The sequence below is a fragment of the Peromyscus maniculatus genome, chromosome 4 (assembly GCF_049852395.1).
Source record: "Peromyscus maniculatus bairdii isolate BWxNUB_F1_BW_parent chromosome 4, HU_Pman_BW_mat_3.1, whole genome shotgun sequence".
In the NCBI taxonomy this organism is placed as follows: Eukaryota; Metazoa; Chordata; class Mammalia; order Rodentia; family Cricetidae; genus Peromyscus; species Peromyscus maniculatus.
Genome location: NC_134855.1, coordinates 141,676,186 through 141,696,022, shown reverse-complemented (window position 1 = coordinate 141,696,022; position 19,837 = coordinate 141,676,186). Strand labels below are relative to the sequence as shown.

Sequence of the window (19,837 nt, the reverse complement as noted above, 5' to 3'; positions counted from 1 at the left end):
CTCCCAGTTGGTGTGGTAGTAGAGACTGAGCCCAGGGCATTGTGAGTGCTAGAGAAGCACTCTCTCAATGGAGCCACATTCCCGATCACACTGACATGCTTGATGGACATAGCTGAAGTGTCCAGTGACTGACCCGTCCTTCAGGTGTGCCTGGTCCTCCCCACGGAAACTGTCAGCTCATTTGGGGCGTGGAAATCACGCCAGGGAGGTGGCACTTTTGTTTAGAACAGTGTAACCCTGACATGTCTCCTGACTGCTACTAGGAGCCTTGAGCGACCCCTCCACCCTTGGCCTAGTGTGCACCCTGTGTAGAAAAACCCAGAATGTGTATAGGATACATGGGTGGACACAGTCTGGCAAGGACCTCAAAGCTCTGAAAGTCAGAAGCTCCAAGGTCACAAAGGTTTAAAACACCCCCACCGTACCCCGGGACAGCAGAGCGGAGGAGCAACACCCCAGTCAGAGACTTTGGGGTCACCTCACCTATGAGGACAGGAGGTGGTGACAGGAGAGGCAGAAATAAACCCCGCTGAGATAAAAGTCAACCCTGCAGCTGCTCCAACATCACCCTCTAATGACGATGTGAGGTTTTCGGAGAGCAGTGAGTTATAGCTTGGAGGACCCTGGGGCTTGAGGCTTTGATCTGAAGGCAGAGACAACATGGGGAGCTGTGGTCCTCGCCTAAATGACCTCCACCTCTTCCTGGGGGACACTGAGGAGCCCTCAGAGTGTGTGGGTCATTGGGGTGTCTTTGCTTCTGCCTGGAAACCCAGAGCAGGCAGCTTTGTGAGGGCTGAGCTGGGATGTGCAAGAGGACCCAGCTGCACACAGTGTTTTATGAGAGTCTGGCTCTGACAGCAACAGGCACAGCCTGTGTGATCTCAGAGGCGTCCCCAGGTCGCCTGTGAGGTCATTCCACAGCGCCTTGACCTTCTTTGAAAAGAACCAGTTTGGAGAATTTTGTCTTGACTGCCAGGAGGTGTTAGCCCAGAGACTGTATTGTTGCTTAGGGGATAGCTACCCTTTCACAAACCAGATGTTGGCCTCTGTTTGCCCTGAGGTGTCACCCTGGTTCCTGTCAGATTGTCCCCTGTTGGCTGAGCACAGGAAGCCAGGGGGTTATGAAAGTACGTTCTGCAGACCTGAACTGTCATGTTGTCCTTGGGTTCAGGGCTAGAGTCCCCAAACACCCCAAAACTAATACGGGCAGTCCCCTGCTGTGGAAAAACTGTGTGAAGTCTACTGTGGGTGGCATGAAGAAGTAGAATATCTGACAGGATGTTCCCTGCAGCCCAGGCTGGCCTGGACCTTGTGGACACACACTGACCAGAAATTAACTCAAAATCTATCATGCGGTGATCCCAGGTGTTCCTGGCAGCACTTGCCCATGTTTCATGGCGTGACTTCATGGCAGCCTGGATCTGAACACACACTGTGCACGCCATCCTGCCACGCAAGGCCGGGCACACTGTGACTCGGATCTGAGGCTATCCCATATTATAGAACTGCGTTGTCATTGGTATTTCACTCTTTTGTGGAGCCTGCCACGCACTCCCAAATAAATCACACATGGAGACTTACTTTTAATTATGAATGCCCAGCCTTAGCTTGGCTTAGTTCCTAACCAGCTTTCCTTAACTTATCCCGGCTACCTTCTGCCTCTGGGCTTTTCCCATTCTCTCACTTCTGTAAATCTTACTCTTACTCCAGGGCTTGCTGTGTAGCTGGGTGGCTGGCCCCTGGAGTCCTCCTCCTTCTCCGGCTACTTCTCCTTCCTCCCAGATTTCTCCCTCTATAGATTCCCTCTGCCTGCCAGCCCCACCTATCCTTTCCCCTGCCTTGCTATTGGCTGTTCAGCTCTTTTTTAGACCATCAGGTATTTTAAACAGGCACAGTAACACAGCTTCACAGAGTTAAACAAATGCAACATAAACAAAAGTAACACACCTTAAAATAGCAGTCTACTACAGAACTGTGGCCATTTTCTGCTGCTCTGGGTCAGAGTGCTGACAAGGGACAATGGCCTTTCTTGTCCCCGACCAGCATCCCTCAGCATCAGACAAACAGTGCATCTCATTCATTCACCCATTCACTTTCCTCTGGGATTCCCAGTAAACTTACAAGCATAATGGAGATCAGCTTTAAAGTAAGCCTCTGGCCAGGCGGCAGAGGCGCACGCCTTTAATCCCAGCACTCGGGAGGCAGAGCGAGGAGGATCTCTGTGAGTTCGAGGCCAGCCCGGTCTACAGAGTGACATCCAGGACACATACCAAAACTACACGGAGAAATCCTCTCTTGAACAAAGAAAAATAAAATAAAATAAGCCTCTTTATAATTTGTTTGTACACTGCTGATCTATAGGACTGTTTCCCATAAACCTGTGATTTTATGTAAAATGCTTGCTTGAAAAGGGGTCTCCAGTGGAGGACTCAAGTGTCTCTAAGGAACTTTCAGCTGAAGCTCAAACACCCAGGCCCTGTCCCATGGGTCGGGAGCAGCCTTGCCGCTCTGCAGCCGCGCCCTCTCCGCTGGCACTGGGCCTGGGCCTTCTCTCACCAGGGTGTGTGGCAGGACATAGGGTGGCTTTCTGCTCGGCAGCATCCTGGATCCTCTGCCCTCCCTTCCTTCCCACAGTATGCCAGCCTGTGTGAGAGCCCTGTGGCTAGAGTTTTCCTGCCTTGCCCACAGTCAGGACAAATCTTTGTCACCCACCAGTCCCACAGCCGCTCAGACCCAACCAAGTAAACACAGAGACTTATCTTGCTTACAAACTGTATGGCTGTGGCAGGCTTCTTGCTAACTGTTCTTATAGCTTAAATCAATCCATTTCTATAAATCTATACCTTGCCATGTGGCTCGTGGCTTACTGGGGTCTTTACAGAGCACCCGTGACAGGGTCACCTCTGAGGACTCAAGATTGTTTCCCAGCCAGATAAATATGCCTCACAGGACCAGTGAATAAGGCCTTTGTGACATTTAGTAGTGGATCTGATTGAACCCAATTCCCACCTCCCTCAATGTCTTACAGCTCGATTGCTGTGAAGAGACACCATGACCACAGCAACTCTTATAAAGGAAGCACTTAATTGGGGCTGGCTTACAGTTTCAGAGGTTTAATCCATTCTGGTCATGGCAGGAGGCATGGTGGCACGCAGGTAGTCATGGTGCTGGAGAGGTAGCTGAAAGCTCTACATCTGGATCCGCAGGCAGCAGAAAGAGAGAGACACTGGGCCTGGCCTGGGCTTCTGAAACCTCAAATCCCACCCGCAGTGACACACTTCCTCCAACAAGGCCACACCTCCTAATCCCTCTCAAATAGTGCCACTCCCTGATGACCAAGCCTTCAACTATATGAGCCTATGGGGCCATTCTTGCTCAATCACCACATTCACACACACACACACACACACACACACACACACACACACACACACACACCGCACAGCATGAAGGCTGGAATCCTGATGTCTCCCTTTCCCCACATCCCTGTTGGTCTCAGAGCCCAGAACTCAGCCTGGGTTCTGGACTCACTTGCTCTCTGCTGTTTGACCCTGTCACTATGTAGCTCAGGCTAGCCTCCAACTCATCATGATCCTTCTCCTCCTTAGCCTGCCAAGTGCATAAAAAAATGAAAGTCCTCGCTAGTTGTTGATGGCCTAGTCTAGATGGCTCTGGTTTCCTAGAATCCTTGTCAGACACCAAACAAATGGGAAACCCTTAGCTCCATTTTACAGATGGGAAGCTGAGGTTTAGAAAGATCTACAGACATCAGGGGAAATCATAATTAGTATGGGTTCCCTCCTGTCTTCCACCTTCTTCCAAGCACTGGGGTCTGACCACTCCGTGTTTAGCTCTTGCTGAAGGCACCACAGATTTGACCTGTGAGTGTTTGGAGGTGGGGAGAATGAAGGAAGGCCGTGGAAGGCTTGAGGTGGGGGCAGGACCAGGCAGCCAGTTCTTGGCCTTCAAAGCTTTGCCTTCTGGGAATAGACAAGAAGTGGATTTTTTTTTTTTTTTAATCTGAAGGACTAGATGTAAGGCCCAGTTTTTGTGGCATTCAGTCACCTGGATCCTTACATTTAACTATGGCACCTGACTTACGCAGTTAGAACTAGCAGGGTTTTCCTAGTCAGGTTAGGATTCTGTCCATGTCCCTCCCCTCCCCCGCCACCGTGTCCCAGCTTCCAGTGAAGTTGAACAAGATAGTTTAAAATGTGTTAGGAGTAAGCACACTTCCAAAGCTGTTCTCTGTCTCCGAATTTTAGGACACTGGGTGCTTACATTTGGGATACACTGGCTATTGAGAACAAAAGTTTAGACTTGGAAAAGCCATGACGGAGGCCATTATGATACGGAGGGTCAACATCTTAAGCCCTGTAGACAGAAGAACCTCCTGCTGTTTATAAAGGCTCTCTGTCAAGATCTTTTACAAAGACCCACTTTTTTTAATTCAATGTAATTTGCCTACCTAATAGAAGTGTCCTGAGACATGTATGTGAACCTCCAAAAGCTGCCTGTGTATTTGGAAAATACACAAGCATCTTTAGCAAACTTAAAAAGATAAACTTTCGAGCACACACACAAGCGGAAACGGCCTAAGAAAGTCTATGGCTTTCTGGACTGTAGTCAGTGTCTAGGACCCATGGGTGGGGTTTCTGGGGCTCCTCCTCCTCCTTGATTTCCTCTACACAAGTCCCCCATTCCCCTCTACCCAGTTCTGTTCCTATTACCCCTAGATACATTCCAGATACCAGTCACTCAGGCTAGAAGGGTTTCAGACTTTGCATCGTTAAATATGCCTTTTAAAAGTATTGTTACGGGGTTTTTTTTGTTTTTTTGTTTGTTTGTTTGTTTTTGCGTGCTTGTGGAGGTCAGAGGACAATTTGTAGGAGTCAGTTTTCTCTTTTCCACCATGTGGGTCTGAGGATCAAACTCAGGCTCTCGGACTTGGCAGCAAACACCCTTACACACTGAGCCATCTTGCTGACCATCAGCCTTTGCACTTTAATTCTCCTCCAGTCAGACTGAGGCTCCTGACTCTCCTGCGGCCCTGACCAGTGGACCCCTCTGCTTTGGGAAAAGGGATTAGGCAACATGGATGCGGGGTTCTGCCCAGAGTTATTCCACAAGGCTGTCTTCACAAAGCCCCACACAGACGTCCCGTATGTGGGTGACAGCTAGGTCACTTTAGATTGGCCCCAAAGAACTGCAGCAAGAGGTGATCTATGTCGAGTGGTTCAGCAGCTGGCTCACACTGACCTGGGGTGAGCCACCTCCCAACCTGCCATGCAGAGCTGTGACAGGGCCACACAGGTCCCCTGTGCGTGATGGCCAGCCCAGAGGGGACATCTACAGTCCTCCGTGGTGGCCCCCAGTGTTATTCCATCCTTATTTATCTCACACTATTAATGTCAGTCATTGAAGGACCCTGAAGGGCTGGGGTTAAGGGGAAGCTGGGCTCAGCCCTGGAAAGAGAGGAGGAGTTTCCATAGCAACCGTCACCATCTCATTAAAAAGAAGAAATCCAGAGGGCAACAGGCCCTGGAAGGGACACTTAGAGTCACGAGCCACCAGAGAAACATGAATCATGACACTCATATCAGAACAGCAAAAACTGGCCAGCAGTTCTGTGCTGAATGCTGGCGGTGGGGGCAGGTGCAGAGAATAATGCAAGCACCCCTACACCAGGCAGCCCTCCCTGATCTCCTCCAAGGCATCCAGGCCCATAGGGGAAGAGTGTGAGGACCCACACAGCAGCCTTGTTAGGGACTTCACATCTGTGCCCTCCTAGGCAGTCAGGACCAGTAGGAGGAGGACACACAGCAGAGGACCAGGCCACTGCCAGGGCATAGATGATGCTCTCAGCATTGAGGTCAGAGCCATTTGATGGCATGTAAAACCTGGGAGATGAGTTACACAGCAGACCCCACAGTCCTGACACCTGTTACCCGAGTACCTGTGTGTGCCCTGTACTACCAAGAACATGTGCCTCTGTGGCTGGGTGTAGTTTGTCCCCAGAGGATCTCCTGAAGCTGATGTTGGGAGGTCATTAGGTCATGGGAACTCTGCCCTCAGAAGGTGGTTCTCATGGGATCCTGGATTAACTAGCTATAAGAGAGTCATAGAAGAGCAAGCATCGGCCACGCAGTTCTCTGCCTGGTGATGTAATCTTTCATTCACATACACACACACACACATACACACACACACACACACACACACACACACACACACACACACACACCCTCAGCTATGATGGCATCTGTCAAAAGGGCCTTCCTCATTCATCTGGCGGCCTGATCTTGCACTTTGGCCTAAGATTTTTTTTTTTTTTTTTTTTTATAGATTTATTTATTTATGTATACCGTGTTCTGCCTGCATGTATGTCTGCAGGTCAGAAGAGGGTACCAGATCTCATTACAAGTGGTTGTGAGCCACCATGTGGGTGCTGGGAATTGAACTCAGGACCTCTGGAAGAGTAGCCAGTGCTCTTAACCTCTGAGCCATCTTTCCAGCCCTTGGCCTAAGATTTTAATCAAACCTCTTTTCTTTGTAGAGTAACCTGCCTCCAGTGTTTCCTTACAGTAATAGAAAAACAAAAGTAAAAACACAGAGTGAAACAGTTTCGTACACCCCACAGTCACTGCCCAGGATGTGAACTGAGAGGAAATAAATAAGTGAAAAGTGGGGTGAGATAAGAAAGAAGGACCAATAAATAAATAAATAAGAGAGAGCGAGAGAGAGAGAGAGAGAGAGAGAGAGAGAGAGAGAGAGAGAGAGAGAGAGAGAGAGCGCCACAGAATCAATGGTCTTTTTAGCACCTCATTAGCGCCCCATTAGCGCCTCAGTGCAAGGCAGCAAAGGTGCAGGCCCTCCAAGCCTGCAGACCTGAGTTCACCTCTAGCATCTCCACGAAAAGCCATGCATGGCAGCACATGCCTGTAACCCCAGTGCCTGGGGAGCTGAGAGAGAAGATTCCTGGACTTGATGCCTAGTCAGTTTAAAGCCCCAGGTTCAGTGAAAAACCCTGCCTCAGACTAAGGAGGAGAGTGACTGAGGGAGACACTTGATGACCACCTCCGGCTTCCACACACACACACACACACACACACACACACACACACTTCAAAGTGTGGCAACTCCTCTCTTGAGTGTGACAGGCCTCAACTCTCTCGGCCTGTGGTTCAGCCCAGTGACCTAAGATGGCCGCACTCCAACAGACGAGTGGCCCTGCCTGCCCTGTGAGAGCACGACCAGGAAGCTGCATTTGCCCATCCCATCTCTCCCCTTGTCTAGACCCTGTCATGTCCCCCCATCTAGCCCCAAAAGAGGCTGGGGATTGCAGAGCTTATTCTAATCATCCAGCTTAGAGCATTCTGTCTCAGAGAGGGTGGGGACAGTGGAGAGGGCGGCATCAGGACCAGCCACTGCCAGCCTTCTGCCCTCACCATGCATTACCCCAGCCAGCGATGTCTGTGCCTAGCATCCCACCATCAAGGTGAGGCTGTGAAACCTCCCCAGGCCCCAAGCACTGTGGCCCAGATTTTATACCCCATCTCTGGGGTCCTCTCTGGCCCAGGAGGGATTCCCTGCTGGGTCAGCTGGCATCTCTTCTCTCCTTAGCGGTCTATTCTTAAGATGACCCGGAATCACAAAATAAAGATAAACAAAAGGTCCTTTTGAGAAAGGACCAGGGACTGGCTATGGCCACCCTTTGTCAAGTCACCCTTCCTTAATTTCACACAGAAGAGCAGGGGGAAGGGAATACCACAGCCAGGGTTGTCCTGGGGCAGGTAGGCTCACCATGGTAACCAGGACCAAAGAGATGACCTTGAGTGGAATGGGCTAGCCTAGACTTTCCACCCAGGCCATCTTCTGCCTGAGGACAGAGTGGGATCCCAGTGGGTCACACTGGGATGGACAGGGTCTGGGCCCTTTACAATTAAGGGCCCTCTGTGTATTGAAATCAGGAGAGGCCAAGTGGGGTCCCGTCCCTGCCTCTGGCTCTCTTTGTCCAGCTACTTCCTCTTCCTCCTTTGGGCCTCGGTCCTGATGAAGCCTTCCCTGACCCCACCCTTTCCCTAGTCACCATTCAGGATTTCTCTGAGTCCCCAAGGTTCCGGGGAGGCAGCTGATGGAAGTGTTAGAGCTGAGAGACACCTCCTGCCTGCCTTAGAACAGAGTTCACACCAGGCGGGCATGGGAAGGGAGCAGGTAGGCATAGTTGTTGCTGCAGGTGAGAAAACAGAATCAGAAAGCTAGCTCACCCTCATGAAGGGTGGGCAGAGCCTATGGCAGAGGCCAGGGGCTGCCTCCAGTGTCTGGTCTGGGGTGTGCCATGATGCCCCTCCTCTGTGTTGGTCTTGGGTGGTCTCCTTTCTGGAATAGGCTGAAGCTTTCTTAGAACTGTACTTACCCACAATTCAGTCTGTTGCCATGTTGTATTAGATACAACTCCACCTAAAGTTTACTATGGGAAAAGGGAATGATGCCTTGTGTATGGCTCCTCAGAGGGCCTTGCAAGGGGCCTCCATGGGAGCCAGGCAGACTTGAGCGTGCTGGCCTGGTTACCCTTCCCAGAGCCTAGCTCTCATCTACCTCCTCAGTGTTCCTCACTTCGAGGCTTTTTTTGGAGGGAGGGGTTGTTTGTTTGTTTGTTTGTTTGTTTCGAGACAGGGTTTCATTATATTGTATAACTATGGCTGTCCTGGAACTCGGTTTCTAGACCAGGCTGTCCTTGAACTCACAGAGATCTGCCTGCTCCTCCCTTCAAGTTTTAACCCTGACTTTTGTTAACCATATTAGAAGCTCCTCTTTCCTGGCGTTGGTCTGAGATCAGAGTAGGGTCTATAGGACAGACTTGACTTGGGAAGCGCAGATTTCACACAGTTAGGAAACCCGTTTGTTAAGTAGTTGCTAGCAGCTGGCAGCAGATTAACAGAGGACCCACTGTGTGCTCGGTGGCTCTCAGAACCTGGGAGAGGGCCACCGGAAATCGCTTCAGCCCGCCACAGTTTGATTCCCTTCCTTCCTTCCTCCCTTCCTTCCTTCCTTCCTTCCTTCCTCCCTTCCTTTCTTCCTCCCTCCCTCCCTCCTTCCATCACTATCTGTCCCTTCCTTCCCCTTGACTCGCCCCTCCCCCATTCTGGTTCTTGGAGTAGAACTTCTAGAACAGATCTGGAGTTCTCCGTGGCTTGTGAATGCCTCTTTCCCCTGCATGCCTGAAGGACAGGGTCTCTGGACGGAGCTATCTGGGCTGGCAGGTTTTTGTGAAACAGCTTGGAGAATGTTGTGCCACTCTGGCCTCTGCTGCCCCCGAGGAGACATCCCTTACACTTCGGGTTGGTGTACCCCACACCACAGGATCTGTTTGCTTGAAGTGGGGAATGCATAAAGATTTTCCCAGGTGCACAGCCTGTCAGCCCTGTGACCCTGCACAGACCACAGTCCTCGGCCTGCAATCCTCCACAGAGAAAATGAGGGCGGTGATTGTGCCTTCTCAAGTCTGACATGAGGAGGAAGGGAGAGGTCATCACAAAAAGACAAATACTGCAGGATTCTACTTCCGTGAGATTCCTGAACCAGCTGGATCCATACAGGCAAACAGAATGGCAGTTGCCAAGGGCTGTGCCACGAGGTTTCTCTAATGCATACAGGGTTCCAATTTTACAAGATTCTGGAGATTTTCTAGAATGTTCTAGAAAAGTCTTAGTGATGGACGTCGTGATGGTGACACACAATATAAATGCATTTAATGCCCCTTATTGTACACTTTAAGCTGGATAAAGTGGTATTATGTTCCATTATTTTTACCACAGTTTAGAAAAAATAGTTTGGGGCTGAGCATAATCCCAGCACTGGGGAGGCAGAAGCAGGTGGATCTCTGTGAGTTCGAGGCCAGCCTGGTCTACAAATTGAGTCCCAGGACAGCCAGGGCTACACAGAGAATCCCTGTCTCGAAAAAAAAAAAAAAAAAAAAAAAAAAAAAAAAAAAAAAAAAAACAACAAAAAAAAGTTACCAGGGTCACCACGATGGCTCAGCAGGTAAAAGCACTCACCACCGAGCCTGACACCGTACACTAGAAGAAAACAACGCTCCAGAAACCACAGCAGGCTGGGCTGACACCGCGGTGTGCAGGGTCACCCTTACTGCTCTCCTTAATCCCTCCAAACGCATTCTTTTCCTCATTCACTAAAGAAACGGGGCCAGGGAGACTCGGCTCCAGGTCACAGGTTCTGCCCTCCCTGCCCCAGGCCCTGGGTCCTAACCTGTCCTGTCCTTCTGCAGGCACCTCAGGGCTCTACCAAGGCACCAACGGACTGACCAACACGGCCGGATTTGGGAGCATGCACCAGGTAGACATGGCGCCTGCCAATTCTCTTCTCGGTTCTTTCTTTCAATGTTCCCCTTAACTCAAGGTGCACAACAGAGCCACCTCACACACACACAGTCCCCACCGGAAACATGGCCTCTTAGCCCTGCCTGGGTCTGGGGACTCCAGGGGTCATAGTGTACAAAAGACCACTAGAAGTAAAATGACAAGATCCCCAAGATGTCAGGTCCAATCTTACCTGAGCCCGAAGCATCTAGGAGTCCTTGAACGTGGGCTATGAGAGCAGTGTGTGTGCTTTCTCTGGACAACACATCCTGCTCCCTCTGCCTCCAATGGGGGCTTCAACATTGCTCCGTGGGATGCTCTGTATAATTCCCTGGGTTTCCCTGGAGTCCGTGAAGAATCAGTCTAGAAAAGAGCTGCATGTGGTGGTGCAGACCTGTCATCCAGCAGTCAGGAGGGTGAGGCATGAGGGAAGACCAGACGTTCAGGGTCATCCTCAGCTATGTAGTGTGTTCAAGGCCAGCCTGAGCTACATGAGACCTTGTCTTAGACAGCCTAAAGAAAAAATTATCTGGGGGCTGGAGAGATGGCTCAGTGGTTAGGAATAGTGGAAAACTGGAGTTTGGTTCTCAGTACTCACCCCAGGCGTCTCACAGCTGCCTGTAACTACAGCTCTAGGGGACCTGGCACCTTCTTCTGGTCTCTGTGGGCACCTGCATGCATGTGGCATACACCCATACGGACACACACACATACATATAAATTTTTTTTAAAGAATTAGCCTACAGGGGCTGGAGAGATGGCTCAATGGTTAAAAGCACTGTCTATGGGCTGGAGAGATGGCTCAGAGGTTAAGAGCACTGACTGTTCTTCCAGAGGTCCTGAGTTCAATTCCCAGCAACCACATGGTGGCTCACAACCATCTGTAATGAAATCTGGCGCCCTCTTCTGTGTACATAATAAATAAATAAATAAATAAATAAATAAATAAATAAATAAATAAATAAATAAATAAATAAAGCACTGGCTGCTCTTTCAGAAGACCCCAGTTTGATTCCCAGCACCCATATGGCAGCTTACAACTGTTTGTAAATCCAGTTCCAGGAGACTCAATGCCTTCACGCAGACATATATGCAGGCAAAACACCAAGGCACATAAAATGAGAATAAATAAATCATTTTTAGAAAGAAAGAAGGAAGGAAGGAAGGAAGGAAGGAAGGAAGGAAGGAAGGAAGGAAGGAAGGAAGGAAGGAAAGAAAGAAAGAAAGAAAGAAAGAAAGAAAGAAAGAAAGAAAGAAAGAAAGAAAGAAAGAAAGAAAGAAAGAAAGAAAGAAAGAAAGAAATTAGCCTTCCGGAGGTGGAGTGTGTAGCTCTGACAGCATGCTCGAGGATTTCAGATCTCCAGGACTTTTAGGGGAACTTGCTAAAGGATCCTCTTTTATATACTTCCTGTAAATCTGAAATTCTTTCAAAACCAAAAGTCCATGTGTTTCTAACACATGGAAGTGCAGGGAGCAATTTTTAAGTCTAGGTATCTGTCCCTTTCACTCTAAGACCCTGTCACAAATTCAGACTCCCCAGAAATTCTGGCTTAGCAGATATGAGTTGGGGCCCAGGGCATAGAACTTTCTGAGCTCACTGCAGGAACTTGCTGATGGTGATCACTGATGGTAATGATAATGGTGGTGGTGGTGGTGGTGGTGGTGGTTATGATGATGGTGATCATAGTAGTGGTGATAGGGTGATGGTGAATATGATGGAGATAGTGGTGATGGTTATGGTGGTGGTAAGGATGGTGATGGTGATGGTAATGGTGGTGGTGGCCGTAATTACTGTGGTTTTGTGGTTTTGATGATGGAGATGGTAATGGTGATGGTGGTAGTTATGGTGATGGTGATCATGGTAGTGGTGATACAGTGATGATAAATATGATGGTGGGAATGGTGAGGATGGTGATGGTGGTGGTGGTGATGGTGATGGTAATCATGGTAGTGGTGGTAGTTACTGTGGTCTTGTGGTTATGATGATGGAGATGGTAATGGTGGTGGTGGTGGTGGTAGTTATGGTGATGGTGGTAGCGGTGGGAGAGGTGATGAGGGTGATGATTGTGACTCTGAGCCGAGTGTTCGAAACAATGATGGCTGGGGCTGGCAGAACCACCTGTTGGACCTGACGCAGGCTGACTGGCATTTCCTAATGAGGACTATTCCGGACCCTCGATATTGTAGGGGCTGCTGCATTTGTGACTTGGTCCCCAAATTGTGCCTGAAACGTTCCCCACCCCCTGCCTCTGCTCCCTTCATTGGTCACACAAGGTCTTCAAAGTTCTCATGCAGCATCGACCAAGGGACTATCAAGGCCACACTCCTGCTCTTTAGGGCCATCAGCCAACCTCCATCTGCAAGTGCTCAAGTCCTTGAACTAGGGATTTTCTCTACAACCAGTGTGTAGGGCAGGCAGGGAGTGTCAGGGTGTTCCCCCTCCATCCCCGATCCCCACCCCCAGCCCCGGGAGCTGTTTTAGAGATGGCTAGACTCAGCGTGTCCACATCGCAGCTCCCACCCCGTGTGTGAGTGGGGAGTCCCATCACCTCCGTCTTCCCAGTGTGGGTCACCCTGCCCTGGGACTGGCCAACACAGGGCCCCCCATTTCCACACTGCAGCCCACCCCTCCTTCCCCTGCGTCTCCTCTACTTTCAGCCTGCACTATTGCACTTGGCTCTTGGGTCAGATTCCACTTAGGGGGAAACCAATGGCAGTGGTCTGGATGGTCGGTGTTTACTCTGAAGAGAAAGCATCTCCTCACTCAATCCTTGTCTGTTTTTCTCTTGCCAGGATTACCCCTCCTACCCCGGCTTCCCACAGAACCAGTACCCCCAGTATTTCAGCCCATCGTACAACCCTCCCTACGTCCCCGCCAGCAGCCTCTGCTCCTCGCCCCTCTCCACGTCCACCTATGTCCTCCAGGAGGCTCCTCACAATGTCCCCAACCAGAGTTCTGAGTCACTGGCCGGTAAGTCTGCTCAACTTTGCTGTCATTTGTGCCCGTGGTCTGAGGGTCTGGGCGCCCGTGTGAAGGAGATCTGTGAGCTGTAGTCCAAAAGAAGCGCACACTGGCATAGTCCTCTCTCATCACCTCTCTGCCCTCAGGAACATGCATCTATTAAGCACCTGCTGTTTTCCAGGCACTCCTTAGTTGGAACACCTATAAAGGGCTCTGGAGGGTTGTTTCTTTTTTTAAGATTTATTTATTTTTATTTTTTGCATATATGTATGTTTTGTTGGCGTGAAACTGGAGCTACAGATGGTTGTGATGCGCCACGTGTGTGCTGGGACCTGAACCCAGCATCTCTGTGAGAACAGCAAGTGCGTTCAGCCACTGAGCCATCTCTTCAGCCCCAGGACGCTGTCCATTTGATCTTTTAGACCAGAATCAAATAGTCACACAGATACATTTGCAAATTGGAGTAAGTTTCCACCATCCTCACAAGAAAGGGGTTTCCACACAGTAACAGGTAACTGACTAGTAACCGTGGTGCTGGACCTCGAACCCAGGTCCACAGGGCTTCATCTTCTGTGCTGAGCTACTCTTTGGCCATGCACGATTGGGATGTTTTCCAAAGCGCGCAGCGGGCAGGACTGATGGGGGGTGGGGGAGCTGGAGCGATGTGAAGGGCACTTGCTGCTCCCACAGAGGGCCGGGCTTGTTCTCAGCACCCACCTTGGGTGCCTCACAACTGCGGTTAATCCCAGTCCCAGGAGATCTGACGCCATCTTCTGGACTCTGCAGGCACTACACACACACATACTAAATAATAAGATAAATCTGCCTGGCAGCAAGCCAGAGGCCCTCTGGAATCCAATCTCTGAGGAGGTTTGGCAGCTGTGACTCACAGGCCTCAGCTTTCTAGACCACTTACACAGCCCTGAGGCACATTTATCTCTGAGGCACCACAGTTTTAGGGAACCCTTGTATTGCACAGGACTTAGGCTCCAGAAGACAGGAAGGAGGGAAGGAAGGAAGGAAGGAAGGGAGAGAGGGAGGGAGGGAGGGAAGGAGGGAGGGAGGGAGGGAGGAAGGAAGGAAGGAAGGAAGGAAGGAAGGAAGGAAGGAAGGAAGGAAGGAAGGAAGGAAGGGAAAGAGAGGGGGGGGAGGGAGGGAGGGAGGAAGGAAGGAAGGAAGGAAGAAAGGAAAGAAAGGAAGGAAGGAAGGAAGGAAGAAAGAAGGAAGGAAGGAAGGAAGGAAGGAAGGAAGGAAAGAAAGAAAGAAAGAAAGAAAGAAAGAAAGAAAGAAAGAAAGAAAGAAAGAAAGAAAGAAAGAAAGAAAGAAAGAAAGAAAGAAAGAGAAAGAAAGAAAGAAAAATAAAGGAAGACTTGCTAGGCAGGTGTAACTAGTGTCAGGGGTAAGCACAGCTTCAGGGGTGTTCTGACAAATTGCTGAGCCTTGGCCTCCGATCTCAGGACTTCATCCTGCCTGCTACACCAACCACCACAAAGCAATGCCTCTCCCTTCTAGACACTTCTGCCAGAGCCCTGGAGCGCTCTCATTGGCCAGCTTAGTCACATGTGCGTCCTGCAGCCCTACCAGAACCAATAGACTAAGAGGAAGGGGAAGGGGCAGGGGAACCCAGAACCCCAGAGCCAGAGGGCCGAGGAGACATCCTCACACCTGACCTGGGTCCCTCCTCAGCTGTGAGCTATACAGCCCAGGCTGATTTCAAACTTGCAATCCTCCTGCAGCCTCCCAGCTATTACCAGAGGTTGCTGTCTGGACCAGTTCCTTGGGGTCTTGTTCATAGAAGTCATGAAGTGCACAGAAATAGCAAAGCCACAAGGGTTCTATTCGGGCAAAGCAAAAGCCCAGCACAGACACACTGGAGGGGAGTGGTGGGCTCCAGCAGGTTGCTCGAGAGCCCCAGGTTACTTCTGGGGTTTCCTTTTGTGGGTCCCAGAGGAGGAGGAGTCGGTTGCTAGGGGCAGAATGTGGGTGCTTTTCTGTTTTGACTGACAGGCCTGTATTATATAAACCTTGGTTTGCTGCAGATATCCTTTCCCATGATGCATTTGGTTTAATCATATGCATGCCCAATCATGCATAGGCATAAGATGGTAAATAGAAGATTTTCCCTAAAAGGTCACTCAGAGGACAGTTTGCCTTATGGTGCGTGTACCCAAAACCAGTCCAAATTGGAGCAGCCCACTGCCCCCGGTTCCAGGATGTGTCTGGCCACAAAAGGGGGTTACTAGGGGGTTTTGAGGTGGAATGACAGGTTGCTTTGTCTGTTAAGGAGCATGTGTAAAGCTTGGGGCAGGAGGAGGTCCCAGATTGCTAAGCTATTCTGCAAACCAGGTGTCTCTCAGGTGCTGGGATCCTGGTGCTGGGGTCCCAGGTGCTGGGGTCCCAGGTGCTGGAGTCTCAGGTGCTGGGTCTCAGGTGCTGGGGTCCCAGTGCTGGGGTCTCAGGTGCTGGGGTCCCGGGTGCTGGGGTCACAGGTGCTGGAGTCACAGGTGCTGGGGTCTCAGGTGCTGAGGTCTCAGGTGCTGGGGTCCCAGGTGCTGGGGTCCCGGGTACTGGGGTCCCGGGTGCTGGGGTCCCGGGTGCTGGGGTCACAGGTGCTGGGGTCCCGGGTGCTGGGGTCCCGGGTGCTGGGGTCCCGGGTGCTGGGGTCACAGGTGCTGGGGTCACAGGTGCTGGGGTCACAGGTGCTGGGGTCTCAGGTGCTGGGGTCCCAGTGATGGAGTCCCAGGTGCTGGGGTCCCAGGTGCTGGGGTCCCAGGTGCTGGGGTCACAGGTGCTGGGGTCACAGGTGTTGGGGTCTCAGGTGCTGGGGTCACAGGTGTTGGGGTCTCAGGTGCTGGGGTCACAGGTGCTGGGGTCTCAGGTGCTGGGGTCTCAGGTGCTGGGGTCACAGGTGCTGGGGTCACAGGTGCTGGGGTCTCAGGTGCTGGGGTCACAGGTGCCGGGATCCTGGTGCTGGGGTCACAGGTGCTGGGGTCACAGGTGCTGGGGTCACAGGTGCTGGGGTCACAGGTGCTGGGGTCCCGGGTGCTGGGGTCACAGGTGCTGGGGTCACAGGTGCTGGGGTCACAGGTGCTGGGGTCCCGGGTGCTGGGGTCACGGGTGCTGGGGTCTCAGGTGCTGGGGTCTCAGGTGCTGGAGTCACAGGTGCTGGGGTCCCGGTGCTGGGGTCACAGGTGCTGGGGTCACAGGTGCTGGGGTCACAGGTGCTGGGGTCACAGGTGCTGGGGTCTCAGGTGCACCCAGCATACAGTCTCATCCTTTTGTTGTTTTGTCTTATTTGAGACAGGGTCTCTCTCATGTAGCCCAGGCTGTCATTGAGTTCAGTATGTAGCCAAGGATGACCCTGAATTCTCCATGCTCCTGCCTCCCCATCCAGCCTTAAATTCATCCTTCTGGCTCTTTCTGAGTCTACTGGTGTTCTCGGGCTTGGTGGAAACTTGGCAGCCCAATGCCGTGTGGACATTCATTACTAGCTATTTCTTGCTTAAAATAAGGGTGGGAAAGAAGCTGTGGGGAACCCTGGCCCCTCTCCCTGGGCTCTTGATGCGGCTGTGGGTCCAGATCTGCATGTTCCTTCCCTGAGGAGCTCTTCGTCCCTGTCCCAAAGACAAATGGAGACATCTGGTCAAGCATTTCGAAGTCAGCTTCCGAAGGAGTGTGGGGCTGATCTTCGTAGTTTTGTCCCAGAATATTTACCGAACACGCAGTCCCCTCACGCTTAGCAACTTCATTTTCTTTGGAGAAAGAACATGGAGTCCAGTAAACGCCTCTCCCTGAGCTCCGACTGTCTTTGGCATCCTGCTTCTCTGAATGTAGCCTCTGCGCACTGGTTTCAACAAAGGAGAGAAGCCAGGGGCTGGTGGGAAATTGGGATGGAGATGGGCTACCGGAAGATGGACCAGTAGATCCAGAGCCGAAGGGTGATCCTGACTCACACAGTGCCCCTCCTGGGGATTTGGATTATATGGCCAGGCTATCTCAGGGCTCCACCAGGAGCAAACACAGGACTCACATATCTGAAGTGTCCCTTCACTGTCCCCCATTTCTCATTTATTCCACGTCCTCAGATATAATAAACAATAAATAAATGGCCTCAGGTATAAATAATAAATAAATAATAAGTGGCTGGAATGCTTTTACTATGTCTCACAAGCTCAAATGAAATTATTTTAATGGCATCACAGGACTGGAGAGATGGCTCAGTGGTTAAGAGCACTAGCTGCTCTTCCAGAAGTCCTGAGTTCAAATTCCCACCACCTAAATTGTGGCTCACAATCATTAGTAACTCTAGTCCCAGGAGTCTGGTGCCCTCTTCTGACCTCCGAGTGCACCAGACATACATGGGATGCACAGATATGCATACAGGCAAACACTCATGCACAAAAAATAAATAAATAAATATTCCACAAGTTTGTAGTCTAATGGCCTCAGAAACTGTCACCTCTAACTGAGGTGCCCAGCCTCTTTCCCCAGTATCTGTTGCACAGGAAGAACATTTAGCCTGTGTGCACACATGTGTGTACATACACCTGCACAGACATGCGCACACTTATGTGTGCACACACAGACATTTAGTGTGTTCTTCAGAACTCCACTTTTGAAACTCTCTAGGGTGCCTGATGTTTCCCGTTATTCCAGTGGTTTGATTGACAGATCCCACCAGCTCTGAGCCTTGCCTCCACCCCAAGCCACATTGAAGGACACACTTCTCTGACAGGCATGAACATCTGTGCAGAGGACACTGGGCAGCCTGCTAAGCAGGGTGTTATCTGAACACCTGTCCAGACCCAAGAGAACAGGCACCACAGGTCACTGCTTAAAAATCCCTTTTCACTGTTTAATGTGTTACAAATTACCCAAAAGAAGTTGAGAGGTTGTTTTTTAACTTCTTAAACTACCCTCCTTAGCCAGTGAGAGGTCAAGCTCTCAAGAAGAGGTTTAAGGTTTTTTCTCTACAATCAGATAACACCTAACAAACTTAGAAATGCATGTATCCTTTAACCTAACTATTGTACAACTAAGAAATTATCCTAAAGACAACTCTCACATAAATACAAACGCTTAAGAAAAAGAATTCTTATTGCAGTTATCAGAGCAAAAGACTAGAAACAAAGTGGTAGTGCTCAACAGGACCCAAGTTAGGTAAAAGGTGATACATCTACCAGTGGCATACTATGCAGCTCTGAAAAAGATGCGGTGATGTCTGTCCAAGTGGCCCCCTTTGAACTGCTATCATAGGTAGGAGAGAAGTTAAAGCACCACATATGAAAATCCAGGCATGGCGTCTCACTCACACCTGAGATCTCAGCACCTAGGAGACTGAGGCAGGGGGATTGCCATGAGTTCAAGTCTGACCTGAGTTACATACTGAGTTCCAGGCCAGACAACCACAGAGTGAGACTGTGTCTTGCCTCACCCACAATAAAAAACAAAAACAAAAAAACAAAACTATTCATGAAGTGTGCCCTCAGAGTCTTCTTAAATAGAAGTGCGGCTCAAAGTCCATGTTTGCATAGGAAGTTTCTGGAAAAAAAACGCAAAGGAGCTGTTCATGGTCATTTTCTCTGGAGAAGAAAGCTGGGGATGTTGAATGGAAGAGAAAGACTGTGATAACAGACGTCTGTACAGCACGTCTCAGCAGCGTGTGTCCCCAGCAGCATCCGGGGCGTTTACCGAGATAGACTCACACTCTGGACCAGAAAGCAAGTTCCAGTTAAGTTAGTATTCAAGACAGAAAGCCCGTCCTCTGGCAGCATAGAATTAAATCAGTAATAAATAACAAGTGTGTCTGGAAATTTCTCAATCGTTTGGAAGCTCAATAACACACTTCTAGGTAACTTGGAGGTCAAAGAGGGAACCAAAAGGAAATTTAAAAGTACTTTGAGTTGAATGAAAATGAAAACACAGCATATCAAAATTTATGGAATGTCATTAAAACAGCGAAGGGAATTTTTAGCAGTAAATGACTGTCAGAAAAGAAGAAAGGGGTTGTGTAAAGATGGAGGCATCACCAGTACCCGCAGGGCTTCGGGGTGCTCCGAGGAGCCTCAGAGACCCATGGAGGCATCGAGGGGAGACGGTGATGGAGGGTGAACCTGCAGAGCGCACGATATCTCCGGGACAACTTTAAAAAGGCAGGTCTCATGGGACGACATTTTTTAAAAGTGGTTTCATGGAATTGGAAAAAAAAGATAGAGGACTGACGCAGCTCGGAGGAGAAAAGAGGGACTAGAGATGCCGTGGCAGCAGGGATGGGAGCGTGATGCACAAAGGACCACATCACCCACGGTGCGGGGGGGGGGGGGGGTGCACTACCGCCTCGCTTCACCCCATCGACAAAGCGAGATATCCAGAGATGAAGAACGGTTCGTTTTCTGGATCAAGTCTCCTGGAAAGACTTCCGTGGTCTGTGCTGCCACCACTGGCTGTATTGATGTCTGTGGTCCTAGTTGCTGACAGAGGCCTTGCTGATGTCCGT

General features: G+C 50.4%; 1 protein-coding gene across 3 annotated transcripts in view; it reads left to right on the top strand.

Annotated features, from left to right (window-relative positions):
- The window catches only part of Eya2 (EYA transcriptional coactivator and phosphatase 2), a 169,328-nt gene that overhangs the window by 99,078 nt on the left and 50,413 nt on the right, over positions 1–19,837 (top strand). For all 3 annotated transcript variants that reach the window (XM_006991129.4, XM_076571146.1, XM_042276810.2), the window contains exons 6-7: positions 10,289–10,356; positions 13,173–13,350. In XM_006991129.4, coding sequence (XP_006991191.1) covers positions 10,289–10,356; positions 13,173–13,350 — 246 coding nt within the window. The remainder of the gene's footprint in view (positions 1–10,288; positions 10,357–13,172; positions 13,351–19,837) is intronic.